At 50.8% G+C, this 15,001-nt stretch overlaps 1 protein-coding gene across 3 annotated transcripts in view; it reads right to left on the bottom strand.

Annotated features, from left to right (window-relative positions):
- Nucleotides 1-15,001, bottom strand: part of AK9 (adenylate kinase 9) — a 1,784,103-nt gene that overhangs the window by 1,273,716 nt on the left and 495,386 nt on the right. For all 3 annotated transcript variants that reach the window (XM_069606660.1, XM_069606662.1, XM_069606661.1), the window contains exon 14: nucleotides 14,247-14,391. In XM_069606660.1, coding sequence (XP_069462761.1) covers nucleotides 14,247-14,391 — 145 coding nt within the window. The remainder of the gene's footprint in view (nucleotides 1-14,246; nucleotides 14,392-15,001) is intronic.

Genomic DNA, 15,001 nt, shown 5'->3' with positions numbered 1-15,001 from the left:
AAGGGGTACTGGTACAAACACCAGCACCTTTCTTGTGGGACTGCTGAAAAAGGAGGCCATGGTGAGGTCAAGACCAGTGTATGCAGCATTTATTGACTTCTCCATGGCCTTTGACAGCGTGAACAGGCACCTTTTGTGGCGCAAGTTGTTGTGGGGCTGCCCAGAGAACTTGCTGGGGATGATCGTGGCTCTGCACTCAAATACATCTGTAGGGTTGAGGCTGAATGGCCAGTGTAGGGTATCTAGTGCCATTGAGACCAGTCACGGCCTTAAGCAAAACGGCGTTCTGGCTCCTTTACTTTTTAGCCTGTTCATTTCCGATATTAATGAAATATTCGAGAAGGTGCGTAGTTTCTCCTCCTGTCTTGTCACTTCCCAACTGGACTATCTGCTGTATGCAGATGATTTAGCCCTGTCTGATTACACTCAGATCAGGATACAGCACACATTGTAGGCACTGTAAGTGTATTCTGGTCAGAATAAACTAATAATTAACATACCAAAACCAAAGGTCCTCCTTCTTAGGCGGGGATGGAGCAAAAGTACATGCATTTTCATTGACTCTGGGAGGTGTTGTTTTGGAGAAAGCGCCCAACTTTTTGTATTGGGGAATTTTTTGTTTTGGAGCGCAAATAAACACTGAGTTGAAGAACCACTATCATTCTAAAATGCTAATGCAGGCCGCTCATGCTTCCGTATTGAACCATAGGTTTGGTCATTACTCTTTGGTACCAGTTCTTGATGTTTATAAAATGAAGGTGCTGCCAACAATAACATACGGGGGAGAAAATGCGGGGCTTCTGATACAACTGGACTGTAGTGCGCTGCAGGGGTTATTCTGGCGCAAGGTTTTGAAGTTACCCGACAGTGTACCAATGGCAGTCCTTTGTTACAAATTGGGCCTATTTGCCATCAAATTTTACATACTTTGGAAAATTCTCTCTTGAATAAGATGAACAAGTTACTTTCTTACCTGGTAACATTCTTTCGATGGGATGGTCCGACGACGTATTCCATATCTATGACGGGTAATGTCCACAGCTGTGCTGCTTCGGAAAATCTTTGGCGTCTGCGTCCTGCGTCGATGACGTCGATGCGCCGTCACCCGATGTGATAAGTAGGACGCAGAACACCCATAGCCTCAGTTGTAGTTTTTTCCCCCAGAACGTGTGCCACCAGTTTTCTGCCAGTCAGACACACAGAACGCAAGCTGCAATCGCAAAAGAAATTCTGCAGCAGGGAAGGTAGGGAGGGAGCGATATGGAATACATCGTCGGACCATCCCATCGAAAGAACGTAACCAGGTAAGAAAGTAACTTGTTCTTCGAGGGGACTGGGTCCTCCGACGTATTACATATCTATGACAGACTCCCAAAGCAGTACCAAGCAAGGAGGTGGGAAAAGAATTTAGAACACAAATTTAGCATGCCCAATCAAATTGCGGAATAAAGGACTGCCTTGCCAAAGACCAGATCCTGCCCTCTGATGGTATCGAGGGAGTAGTGACGTACAAAAGTATGTACTGCAGCCCAGGTGGCTGCATCACAGATGAGACGAATAGGAACACCCCTCTGTAGGGCAGTAGACGCAGCCACTCCCCTGGTAGAATGGGCCCGCAAGCCAGTCGGAGGGTCCTTACCCGCCAAGCGGTAACACTCGGAGATGGCTAAAATAATCCAACGAGACAAAGTCTGTTTCGTCACAGCTTGTCCCAAACGCTTTCCAGCGTAACCAATGAAAAGTTGATCGTCCACTCTGACCCGGGACATGCGTGAAATATAAAAGCTCAACGCTCTCCTAGGATCAAGCCTATGGAGCCTCTCCTCTTCCTTACCAGGATGTGGAGGAGGATAGAACGCCGGAAGAACAACTTTCTGGCTCAAATTAAATTTGATAACCACCTTCGGAAGAAAAGAAGGACAAACTCTAAGGACAACCCTGTCCTTAAGAAACACAGTGAAGGGTGGCTTAACTGAAAGTGCCTGTAACTTGCGAGTGGAAGTAACCGCAACCAAAAACACAGTTTTCAGAGTTAACAGTCTCAAAGGGCAAGAATGCAAAGGCTCAAACGGAGCACGCATAAGAAACTTAAGAACAAGGTTCAAATCCCAACCGGGCACCAGAAAAGGTGAAGGAGGGAACACATTAGTGAGCCCTTTCAAAAACTGATAAATTAAAGGAATCTTAAAATAGGAACATTTTTCAGACGAGCGCTTAAATATGGACAGCGCCGCCAGGTAACCTTTAATGGTCCCCACTTGCAAGCCCCTGTGGGCCATGGAAAGCAAAAAAGACAGAACCATGGGCATGTCACATTCAAAAGGATCCACATTCTTAACTCTGCAACAGTCGCAGAACTTTCTTCAACGGCAACGGTACAGAGACTTTGTTGCCGGCCGCCCGTCTTCAGGGAGGTCCCAATCCTTTTACCTCAACCTTTCAGAAGCCAAGCGTGAAGGTTGAGGGATCTGACCTCTGGATGGAGAACCTGACCCCTCTCCCGTGAGAGCAGATCGTCTCGGTAGGGAAGACGACGTGGAGGGCAGATGGACAAGTCGAGAAGGTCCGGGTACCACGTCCTCCGGGCCCACGCCGGAGCAATGAGGATCATCCAGGAACCGAACCTCCGTAACCTCTGCAGTACTTGCAGGATGACGGAGACTGGAGGAGACGCGTACAGCAGTGGGAATGACCACTCCACCGCGAACGTATCTCCTAAGGCTCCTTTTGGAGGAAATTCCCGCGAGCAGAACCTTTCGCACTTCCGGTTGACACTGGAGGCGAAGAGATCCACTTGAGGGGTCCCCCAAAGGGCGAAGATCTCCAGGAGAATCTCCTGAGCCAGCTCCCACTCGTGAGAGATCGTGCTCAGCCTGCTCAGAGCGTCCGCCGTCTCGTTGTCGTTTCCGGCCAGATGAACAGCCGAGACCGAAACTTCCTGCTGGATGGCCCAGAACGCGAGCTGCATCTCCTCCCTGCATAGAGGAAGTGACCCTGCCCCCCCCCTTTTTGTTGAGGTAGTGCATGGCCACCGTGTTGTCTGTTATAATCAGGACACTCTTTCCTCGCACAGTCGGCAGAAAAGCCTTCAGGGCAAGCCTGACGGCCCTCAGCTCCAACAGATTGATATGGAATCTGGACTCCGACGGAGACCAACGACCGCTGACTGTTAACTCGTTGGCATGAGCTCCCCATCCTGTGAGGGATGCGTCCGTCACGATCGTCACCTGCGGCCAGGGCAGCCAAAATGGGGCCCCCTTCATCAGATTGCCCTCAACGGCCCACCACAGAAGGTCCTGGGCGACTGTGGGCAGCACCTGAACAGGGTCTGACAGCCTGCCGGAGGACTGAGACCACTGGAGCTTGAGTGCCCGCTGCAAAGATCTCATCCGCAGACGAGCATCTGGCACCAGAAGAATGCAGGATGCCATGAGGCCGAGCTGTCTCAAGAACTCGGACGCTGGGAGATTCTGGACAAGTTGAAACTTGTGCACCATCTGCTGAATGTGAAGAGCCCTCACCTGGGGAGGAAAACACTGCCCCAGGGATGTGTCGAGCACTGCTCTGATGTACTGGAGCCGCTGTGTTGGTGTCAAATGGGACTTCTTTAAATTGAGGGAGAAGCCCAGCTTGTGAAGGAAGTGGCAGGTGACGGACAGATGATCCAGGACTTGCTCGGAGAGCTCCCCCTGATCAACCAATCATCCAGGTAGGGGTAGACGTGAATCCCCCCTTTCCTGAGATGCGCTGCCAACACCACCATGAGCTTGGTGAAAACCCTCGGGCGGAGGTCATTCCAAACGGCAGGACCCGAAACTGAAAGTGCGAGTCGCCAACCGCGAACCTCAGGTACTTCTTGTGCTTGGGATGGATCGGCACATGGAAGTAAGCGTCCTTGAGGTCGAGAGACAACAACCAATCCTGAAGTAGAAGGGCCTGGAGGACTTGAGAGAGAGAGAGTAACCATCTTGAACTTGTCCTTCCTGAGGAGTTTGTTCAAACCGCGCAAGTCCATGATGGGTCTCAATCCTCCGTCTTTCTTCGAAATCAAAAAATAAGGGGAATACCATCCCTTGTTCCTCTCCACTACAGGCACCAGTTCGATGGCGCCTTTCTCCAGCAGGGCTTGAATTTCCTGAGCAAGGAGCGGATCCGGACTCTTCAAAGAGAGGTTCCCAGGTGGATTGTCGTGAGGCCTCTGCCGAAAGGGAAGACAGTAGCCGTGGGTTATGATCTCCAGAACCCACACATCTGAAGTAATGGCTCGCCACTCTGCAAGATGCTGCGCCAGCCTTCCCCCAACCGGCGAACCATGGGACCTGGCATCATGACTGAGTGGTAGCAGCGTTGCCTGAGGGCAAAATGGCAACTGCCCGAGCGGCCTTGGCACCTCGAGTACCCTGTTTTCCACCTTTGGCACTCTTACGGTGGCCTCTTTGACTGCTAGCTCCTCTCGCTTTACTGAAGGATGAGTAATACCGAAAGGAACCACCCCTCCATTGTTGTCCCCCTGGACGAAAAGGCGGAGGTTGTCGAACTGCAGCGCCCAATGACTTTGCTGCAGCTTTGGAGGTCTGCAACCTCTCAAGGCTCTCGTCAGCCTTGCTGCCAAAAAGATGTTCACCGTCAAAGGGCATGTTGAGGAGCCGGGACTGCACATCAGGAGCGAACCCAGACTTCCCCAACCACGCAAAACTGCGTATTACGGTGCTCGCCGCCATGGACCGGCTGACACAATCTGCCATGTCCAAACCCGACTGAACGGCCTCACACATGGCATCTTTGCCATCCTGAACCATAGCAAGGAAACCATCCCGTTCGTCCCCTTCGGGAATATGTTCAGCCGCTAATGCAACACAGTTCCACAGAGTGTGTGTGAAACGAGACAAGGCACATATGGAGTTGGCCGCCTGAAGCACCATACCCTCTGAAGAAAACACTTTCTTCGCCCAGCCGTCAAAACGTTTGTCGTCCCTATCCGGAGGGATGGTAGGATACGACGCCTGCTTTGCCGGGGCCGTAGCCGCCTGCACCACCAAACTTTCCGGAGGGGGGTGCCTAGACAAGTAGCAGGGGTCGCTACTGGCTGGATTGTATTTTCGCGACAAAGACTTGCCCACTGCCGGGAGACTCTCCGGAGCAGTCCAAGCCGCCGCCACCCTTCTTTGCAGAGCCATATGAAACGGCAATACCGGGTCAGTGGGGGGACCAAGATCAAGGATGTCCGTGAGATCATCCTGAATGAACTCCCCTGGGGGAGCCGACCAACCCAAGTACTCGGTGACCCGAGACATAAGGCGCCGATATGAAGAATCGGCATGAGTGCCAGGCTCCGGCCTACAAAACTCCCCCTCCGGAGAGGTGTCCAGTCCACTGGCATCATGCAGTGACTGCCTCAGGTCATCAAACTGGCTATGGCCCGAGATAAGCTCATCTGGTACCGTAACCGGAACCAAGCCTTCATCAGAGCCTTCATCACCCTCTGAAAAGTACTCCAGGCGGTGAGAGGAAGACATTTGGGGACCAAAGCTGTGCCTGACCTTAGCCACAGCCTTTATAGGGGCTAACCCCTTGCCACGGGGCCCCTCCGACACCACCGCCTCGAAAGGCGTCGAGGGCGCCGAACGAGTCGGCGCCGGCGTCGACTTCAGCTGCAATGCAGCCAGCATCGACGGCGTCGACACAGGCCTCGAAGCCGGAGCTCCGAGCGGGTCTCTCGACGACCTAGGCGCCGACAACGTTGACGACCCCCTCGGAGGCGGAGCCTCGAGAGAAATCGTAGATGACCTCGGCGCCACAGGCGTCGACGTCTTCTTCGAAGATGGCACAGGATCACACGGTCTCGAGCGCGTCGAGGACTGGGACCTGGAACGGGCATGGCGAGAACGGTTATCCTTGTCCGAGCGGGACCTCTCCCGCGAGCCGTGCCGACCACCCGAGCCCAAAGGCGTACGAGCGGTGTCTCTCGACCGGTGCCGACCGACCCACTCGGAGGTGTGGACGGACCGGTGCCCTGCGATTCAAGAATCGCTAGCATCTGCTTCCCGAAGGAAGACCATTCCTCTGGTGTCGCTTGCATGGTGGGATAAGCGACCCGCCGACGGGCGGAGTCCTCGGAAGAGGACGGGGAAGGCGACCGATGCCAGCGCTTCCGTGAATGCCTCGAAGAGGCGGAGGAGTGGCGAGACCGACTCCTGGAAGGAGACCCACTGGACTTCCGACGATGACGCGGAGAGTCACCTCTCGAGTCATCCGTCGAAAGCCCCGTAGACCTCGACTGACACCTGACCTACCCACAGCTTCTTCTTGCATTCCCGCAAGGCCTTGGCCGTGAGCGACTGGCAGTCGGCACAGTCGTTCGTATCGTGGGCCTCCCCGATGCACCAGAGGCAGGCGTTGTGCGAGTCCGTGACCGACATATTGGACCCACAGTCCCTGCATTTCTTGAAGCCCAGACGGGGGGGTTGAAGACGAAGTAGACATCGCCACGAACAGGTCTTCACAAAAAACCGAACAGGTTCAACGAACCGAGAAGAAAACAGCAAACTCCAAAGAGTCGAGGCGTACCGAGATTCACGAAGCGAACACGTTCGCGGAAAAAACGGAACTGAGGCTATGGGCGTCGTGCGTCCTACTTATCACATCGGGTGATGTCGGCCGTCGGAGGGCCTCGAGGACGGCGCATCGACGTCATTGACGCAGGACGCAGACGTCAAACATTTTCCCAAGCAGCACAGCTGTGGACATTACCTGTCATAGATATGGAATACGTCAGAGGACCCAATCCCCTCGAAATGTTGTGTTGAGGAGGGCTCGATTTGGTGGGAACTGAAGCTCCTAATGCAAAAGAAATGCTGCGCCTCCTTAAATGAATGGGAAACCCAATGTAATATCATTTGTGATGACTGTTGTATCTCTAGAGAGCTGGTTTTGCAGCACCCAGTAAAGGCGAAAATAACATTGAGAGAAATGGATTGGATTTATACTATTGAGAAAGTGAAAACCTACCATTTATCCGTAGGTGTGCTACTTGATGTGAGGCCTGTAGGAGTTTGTCCAGCTTATTTGACCAAGTCCCCAAGTAATTTCTGACGTGCTCAGGTAATGCCGCAGAGGTTGAATCTATTACCCACTCACGAAATTATGGGTGCTAGAATCAAGACACAGAGAACAAAGAACATGTAGGTTTTGCTTCATGCCTGAACAGGTAGAAACCTTACGGCATATCTTAATACACTGCCAGGCATTGAATGGTAGACGCTCCCACTATTTTGGTCATTTATTGCAGGAGTACAACTTTTATCTAGTGAAGTGGTGTGGCAGTTTATTATGATCTCTTATGGACGGTTCCAGTAATTCCCCAATAATCAGAGAACTTTTGGTTCACACCGCTGACCAGACCCGCGAGCACTCCCATGCCAGATGGAGAAAAACAGCCGGAGCAAAATCACACCTGCCACATGCATCTGGGGTGGTTGGGAAGTGTTTGTGGAGCCTGGCTGGGGTATGATAGACCTGGTGTAGGAAAATAAAATGTATTAACTTGTATTTGGAGTTTAGGGACACTTTCTGAGTTTGTCTCAGCACATAAGCCCAGTCCTCATCTTTGATAGTTCTTCCCCAGAGCTGCCTCCCACTGCCTCCTCGGGGCCCCTCCCTCCCATGGTGCGTCTGACACCAAGCCATTATAGATTTGCACGCCCAAACGGCCCTCCTCCTGTGATTGGATCACCCCTTGCAATAGTGGCCAGGGGTTGCGTCAGGAGTGAAGTGAGAGGCCCCTAAGTGCATGCAGCAATCGAAAATATAGAAAAACATTGAGCGCCGAGTTGCCCCCCTGCTCCCTTGCCTGTTGGACCGTAAGGAACACTGCATCCCCTAATAGATTGCTGAGGGTCTCAAAACACAGTTTGTTTGCCCATTGAAGATATATCCGTTCCCTGGGTATAGCCAACCCAGGTATGTGGCATGCTGGAAGGTGAGGTGAATACAGAGTGGAGAGGCCCGCCCTCCCCACCATTTTTTTTCCAGACCGCACAGGTAATTCTAACAACATTTAGGGTACTGGGTGATGCCCGAGGGTCCCCGAGAAATATCACCCACAGCAGGTTGAGGGCCACTAGTGTTCTCTTCACCGGTATGTGCGGTCTCACAAAATGTGTGGCGTACCAGTGTCCAAGAAAGTGTGCCTTCCCTGCCCAGTAATAACGCTCAAGATTGGGTAGAGCCAAGCCCCCTCTTGTTGTTGGCGGTGTCAATGTCGCATAAGCCACCCTTGCCAGCTTCACAGCCCATATCAGATCGAGGATGAGCCTGCCCAGTCACCGAAAAAAGCTACTTGACAGTAGTAGGGGTACGTTGAGAAAGAGATACAGAAATTTGGGGAGTATGATCATTTGTAACGATAGAGATTCGCCCGAGAAGCGTAAGCGTAAGCAGCCGCCATCTGGCCACCGCCTCTTGAGGTTTCCCAGCTGTCCTGCCATAGTTGATGTGAAATAACTCCTCCCGATTGCAAGACACCAGCACCCCTAGATACCGAACTCCAGTGGTCTCCCACCTAAGGCCAAACTCGTCTTTAAACTCCTTGGTTCCTTCTGTGAGGGGGAACACCACAGACTTGCTACAATTAATTCTTAGACCTGAAAATTCCCCAAATCGCAGCGCTTCCCACATCACAGGGCACAGATTGTCCTCCGGGTTGTCACTGTAGAGGGCCACATCCTCCACGTATAGAGATATAATCAGTCTGTGTGGACCAAGATTGAGCCCCCTCTGGATGTGTCGCTCTCTGAGGATCGACCCAGTGGTTCCATTGCGAGGGCAAACACAGGAGCTGGGAGAGAGGTCATCCTTGTCGGGTCCCTTTCCCTTCTCTAAGCCGACTGATCTTGCTTGCCCCACTATAATTTTCACTGAGGGGTTAATGTATAAGAGAGAAACCAGTTGGGGCCGAGTCCCAGTTTCTTGAGCACTGCAAAAAAAGGGACAGAGTCGAAGGCATCTAAAAAAACAGCTATCGCCTGGGATGTGCGGTCGAGTGCCTCAATGACCCCGAAGCGGCAACGGAGGCCAAATGTGGTGCTCCATCCAGGAATAAATCCTGCCTGATCAGCCAACACCAGCCCAGGCATCGTTGGGAGCAGCTGGTTTTCAAGGATTTTGGCAAATATTTTATTGTTGACGTTGGTTGAGGAGATTGGCTGATATCAGGCACAGTCTTCGGGTGGTTTCTCATGTTTATGTAACAATATGTATAAATATTTGCCTCACGCATCGTAGGGGGGAGTGCCCCAGTCGTAGGAGATTCCTCACATACTTGGAGAAGCATCAGAGCCAGGATAGGGGCGTAAGCTTGGTAAAACTCACCAGTTAACCCATCAGGCCCGGGCAATTTTTACCCCAATAACTACTTAATTACCATTAGGATTTCTTCCAGGGATATTGCTCAATTGAGAGGTTCGCAGAGATGTGCCTCCACCCAATACAGTTCCCAATCGTCCATGTATTGTCGCACAGCCTCCGGATCTTGCGAGTTATTGGATCCACACGAAACACTGCTGCGACACCGTCTTCCGAGTACACTGGCCTACCCGGGGATCCCTCATGCATTCCACATGTGGGGGTCGTCTGTCAGCGGCTATTAGTCGTGCCAGTAGTGCCCCTGGTTTCTGCCCTTCGCCGTATTGGCGTATCTGGTGGCTACGGGCCAAGAACCGAATCTCTCGGTCAGCACTGGCTCTGAACCCATTGAGCTCCTCACAGAGCTTTGCAAGGCCCGGGGGTACGAGGCTTCTGCGTACTCTATATCTAGGTCCTTGATCTGAGATTCCCCTTCCGTGAGTTCCCTCCTGATGCCCAGAGAAGCCCATTTTCTTTGGACATACACACCCCTCTGGCAGAGTTCTTTACACAGGGCTTCAACATATTCCTCCATCTTGAGCCGCCCATGTCGTTCTCCGCCCCCCACCAGGTGAATATCATTTCTGCCGGCCCTTCCTTCCAAGTTCTCATTTTTGGCCGTTATCGCCTTAATCTGCACTTCGAGAGATGACACCCTGGCGACAAGTGAGGCTGATCCACCCTTCAGCCTGGATACTCACTGTTCTACCTCGTCCAAGCGATCGCCATGTTTGTCAAGCCGATGTTGCAGTAGGTCGACCTTGGAGGGGCCCGGATTCATGGTATTTGCAGTCCCTCATAAGCCTCGACACTGTGGATGGAATTGATCAGGGTTTCCACTGCAAAACCCACCCGAACTCTGATTGAGCAGCGCGCTCCAGACAGGCAAATGTGGGATCACTTCGGTGAGTTCACGGGATTCATGAGCCTCTGCTGGCACTGCGATGTGGTCCCAAGCAGTGGGGGAGGGAAACAGCCAAGCCGACCCCCCGTTCAAGGAGAGGGGGATGAAAAGTCACACATTGAGGGCAGGTAGATTGTGAAGGCCACACTCTTATCAGTAGAGTATTAGGGAGAGTCCATCCCCAGGGTGTCGCTGCTGTGCGATTCTGGCCTCCAGCCCCAGTCCCACTCCTGCACCATCCTCCGAGGCCTGTCAGCACTCCAATCCACTACGGTTTACACCATCAGCCTGTAACAGCACTGGGCGGCCTCCTGTTCCATCTTGGTGTCCACACCACTCTCCCCGCTGTTTAGATACAGGGAGGGGTCACGGGCTGAGTGTCCCTGTACCAGGTGTCCCCTCCTAGTGCCCGCACTGATCGGTGGCCCGGCCTGAGGCTCACTCATGCCCAGAGCAGCCTCCAAACTGCCTCCACCCCCTAGTGGTGCAGCAGTAGACTATGGAGGCACTGCCATCCCATTAGGCCAACTGGCTCCCCTGAGCAGCCCCCCCTGGCCCTCCACCAACAGTCAGACTGCGACCCACCTGGTGTTGCTCGCCTCTGGCTCTGCCTGCCAGGCGGTCTGGGCACTCCAGACCAGGATATCATGACCGTGAGTGGGCTCCAAACTGTTTATGCTGCTGGTCCGTGCCGCACTGCTCACTGGGACCTTCTGGGCAAATTTCAGGCCCTTCTCTCCAAGGGGGAGGGAGTGCCGCTTTGGAGTTCCTCCAGGGGAGGGGGGGGTGGAGGGGTGAGGATGAGCCTCCACATCGCCCGATGTCCTCCGCCGCCCACCCCCCTGCCCGGGTTGTCTGGTAGGCCGGGGCCAGCTGCGTGACTTTCCGGCACTCCCGCCTCACCGCTGCCCGCGGTCAGGCTGTGTTGTCCTCCGGCACCCCGCCCTGCTGCCTCGAGATGCGCCGCGCACGGATGGGCCTTAGATTTTGTTCATGCAACAATAGAAGCCGGCTGGGAGCGCCACAGCAGTCCTCCGGCTCCTTCGCCCGCTGGCTCCACAGACGAGGCTGCAGCGTGGTCACAGCAGGGTCCTCAGCTGCTCCCGATTTCAGAGCGCAGAAAGGGAGCTCAAACTGCTTCCCAAGCGCACTGCGCTGTCAGTTGGGGCTGCCTGAGAAGCGGCTTGTTTTCAGGATTCATGGGAGCCTCACGTAGAGCTCAATGAAAGACCGCTATCTTGGTCGGGCTCTGTAGCACCACCTATGCTGTGTTACATAGTTAAGCAAAGATGAGAAACTTTTCAACACCCAACAAGAAGAAAAAAGATAGTTAAAATCACGCAACCATAGAATGAAGGATCCCTTTGGTGCCGTAACGACCAAATCATCCATTCTCCTGCTCACATCCCCATTCAGTGCACCTGGAGGTCATTCAAAATAGAGCACAACTTTTTCCACAAAATTGTGAAAAAGATGATACAGGCTTCGTTATTGCAGTTCATGAACTGTGTCTATGTCCCCTCATTTGCACCACCATATATGCCGGCAGCCTGACAAGCAGTGGTCCTCAGCATCCCTACTGCTTCACAAATCATTACGAGATGTTTTGGCAGTTTCATGCAGGGGTTCCCCACAGTGCCTACAATAGTGCGAGGACCGAGGGATTTTAGACCAAGCTCTGGTTATTTCAAGAGTCTTCACAGCATTCATTATGATCCTTAAATATTCCCAAACAAGAGAGTTACCCACGAACTGGTGTATGTATTTGGTGCAACTCTCCCGCAGCAGGATATATTAAAAGGAACAAAGAGGGGTTTTCATCCCAGATTACTTTGCGGTCTGTTGGTCAAAGTAGCTTTGGAGAATGGTGTATTTCATGTTAGATTTGTGTCTATAATAATTAAGGCTCTGAGGGTGACCCAATGCTGTTGAATGCTAGCGATCCACTATCGCAACGATATTGGCCATATTGCTGTTAGGCATGAACCTTGCCTTTAGCCATCCGCCTCAAAGATGTAGTCATTTAAAGATCCATTAGAGGCATTGGCCAATTTCCAGTGTGTATTAACACATGACAGTTGGAATCTCGCCTCACATGGAGCCAAATTAAATTTAAGGCGGATCAAATCCACTGGAAACTGCACTGGTAATCGAAACAATTTCTTCAACAGCTTAGACTACAAACCACTAACAGTGGGCATATTAACAAACGCCCAGGTTTCAGCTCCATGCATGAGGATCGGGAGGATTTTAGCAGTGTATAATTGGACCAGTATCCCTAATGAATTGCCCCCTCCTCTGTGGGCAAGTTTAGCCATTCCACCCAGAGTCTGTGAGCATTTTCGCTCGAGGAGGTCAATGTGTTGGGTACCTGATAACTGATTGTCAAACAGGACACCTAGGTATTTATATTCAATGAAGACCTCCAATGTATTCCCATCCAACCACCAATTTAGAGAATGTATCTTCCCATAAGGCGGGGTAAAAACCATAACCTTGGTTTTGTTGATGCTTATTGCCAAGGAATTCATATCAGAGAATTCCTTAAGTTGGTTTAAGGCTGCCTGGAGCCCAGCATGTGTGAGGTCTAACAGGACTATGTTAAATGTTTAATTGTTGTGTATGTTTGTTAAAGGTGATTTTAACCATATAACAATAAAAACAACACCAACAAAAAAGAAGCGAGTAGGTGTGATCAAATTAGCGCAAATCCAACTAGCAAGTGCAAGGCACTATTCAAACCCCTGTTAGAATACTAACCTTTGTTAGAGTAGGGACACTTAGGAAGTCCCTAATGGACTGCTTATAGGGAACCATCTGTAGGGGAAGACAAGATTTTAGGCAGTAAGGTTTATCATTTGGCAGGACTAACCAGAGTTATGGACGAGGGATGTGGGCAGGCGCGAGAGACAGGGATGGCCATAGGCCCCACAAAGAGAATACAAACCCTTGAACTGTCTCAGACTCTGAGTGTGTTCTGCACAATCTGTGACACATCAATATATAACATACAAACTGACAGTCACTTTGAGACAGCCAGGCCACTAAAAAGTGACTCAGTTTGAGGAGCCAGGGCACTCATGGCTCTCAGAATGCACCATATAGCCAGTTAGAAAAATTTACTTTTTGCATGAACTTAAGTACAAGAGTTTAAACCCCTTTATTCCCTTCTGACTTTCAATCTTGAAACCAGAAGATAGTTGGGTGGGTTGTATTTGAATTCAATGAATAAAACCCATGATGATTAAGAACAAGTTATGGAACGTATGGGTAATGTGGGTTTCCACCAAAAGTGCCAGTGGACAGGGTATAAGTGGCACCGACCAGCACCCAGCCATGAACAGATCCTTCCCACCAGAGGTGGACTTGGTACCTTCCAAGCAACTGCAGGGGGGAGGGAAAGCAGATGAGTAATCGGCAGAGGAGACATGGTTTCCATCAAAACCAACGTTAGCCAGACTAGAAAGATTCTACCAGCAATGGCAATCGGAAATTTGCAAGGCGGTGCCTTGGAGGTATCAGGACAAGGAGAAGCGATCCTAACCAGCGATTTGAGTTCTACAGCACTACCAAACACAACCTATGCCCTTGTGTCTGAATCCAGACAACTTTGTTGAGCAAATATATGCAGAGGTGACTAGGGCATAGGAATCCCTTTCAGAAAAGCAGTTCATAGCCTTTCCACCCTTGGTGCAATGCACAAATATCCCCTTGGGTGAGCCTTGTGCACAGCCTCATGACAGAGTCTGATGCATGTCCTGGTCCATTTAAAGAATACTAAGAAAGCATGAGTCAGAAGACAATATTCCTTGCCAAATGCACATGAAGGAGAGTTCAGAGTGGCAGGCTGTTTCATAACAACTATAAAATCACTCTGTGATATTTTGCTTTTTGATTACTACAGTTGCTGTAAAACAGCCACACACTTATATCAGCTTACCTTCTTCTTTTTTCAGCTTCTCCTGTGCAAGCTTCATTTTCACAGTCTGAATAGCCACCTCCAGTGCTTCAGCTTGAGCTACTTCAAGGGCTTTCGTTTTTGCCTCTTCCAGATGGGGTATGAATATTTCAGACAAGTCTAACACCTAGGAAAATCAATGGCAAATGGATGTGTCAGTAAAATACAATAGGGATGATATATTCTCAAAACTGAAAAGGTTCTTAGTTTCTTGAATACAAATAGAGTAATTTAGCATTTAGATACATGTAAATGCTAACACATGCTTCTTTCAATTCTAGTTATTTTCCAGAAGGCTTCAGATACTAACTAGAAACAATCGTCAGTCGTTAGTGCCAGTGAGCTAGATTAAAGGGTACAATGCTTGCCTCCAAGATATTGGTAAAACCTGCAGTCCCAGATTAGAATCCTGGCAAGGCCATTTCATTCTTCAGAGATTGAAAAAATGTAGTACTTTTAAGTCGATTAATGATTACACTTAAGTGTTTCTAAGCAGAAGAGGGCGGAATCCGGGAGAAGAAACATTATCTCCAGCTGGCCGTTGGACCCCAATAGAGTGATGACTGATGTCCCAGCCATGTTATCCTCACATCCAAATCCTGGGGAAGTCTGAATCAGTGTACATACTTCAAGGTTACAAACATTTGATATGTACGATGAGTGTTGCGAAAATAGAAAATAATCATCAAGCCCAGTGCGCATTATGTACTTGGTGGTTCAAGCGGATATACGTGAAA

This window comes from Ambystoma mexicanum, chromosome 4p (assembly GCF_040938575.1).
Source record: "Ambystoma mexicanum isolate Mex_15411 chromosome 4p, UKY_AmexF1_1, whole genome shotgun sequence".
In the NCBI taxonomy this organism is placed as follows: Eukaryota; Metazoa; Chordata; class Amphibia; order Caudata; family Ambystomatidae; genus Ambystoma; species Ambystoma mexicanum.
This window is presented reverse-complemented; position numbering and strand designations above follow the sequence as displayed.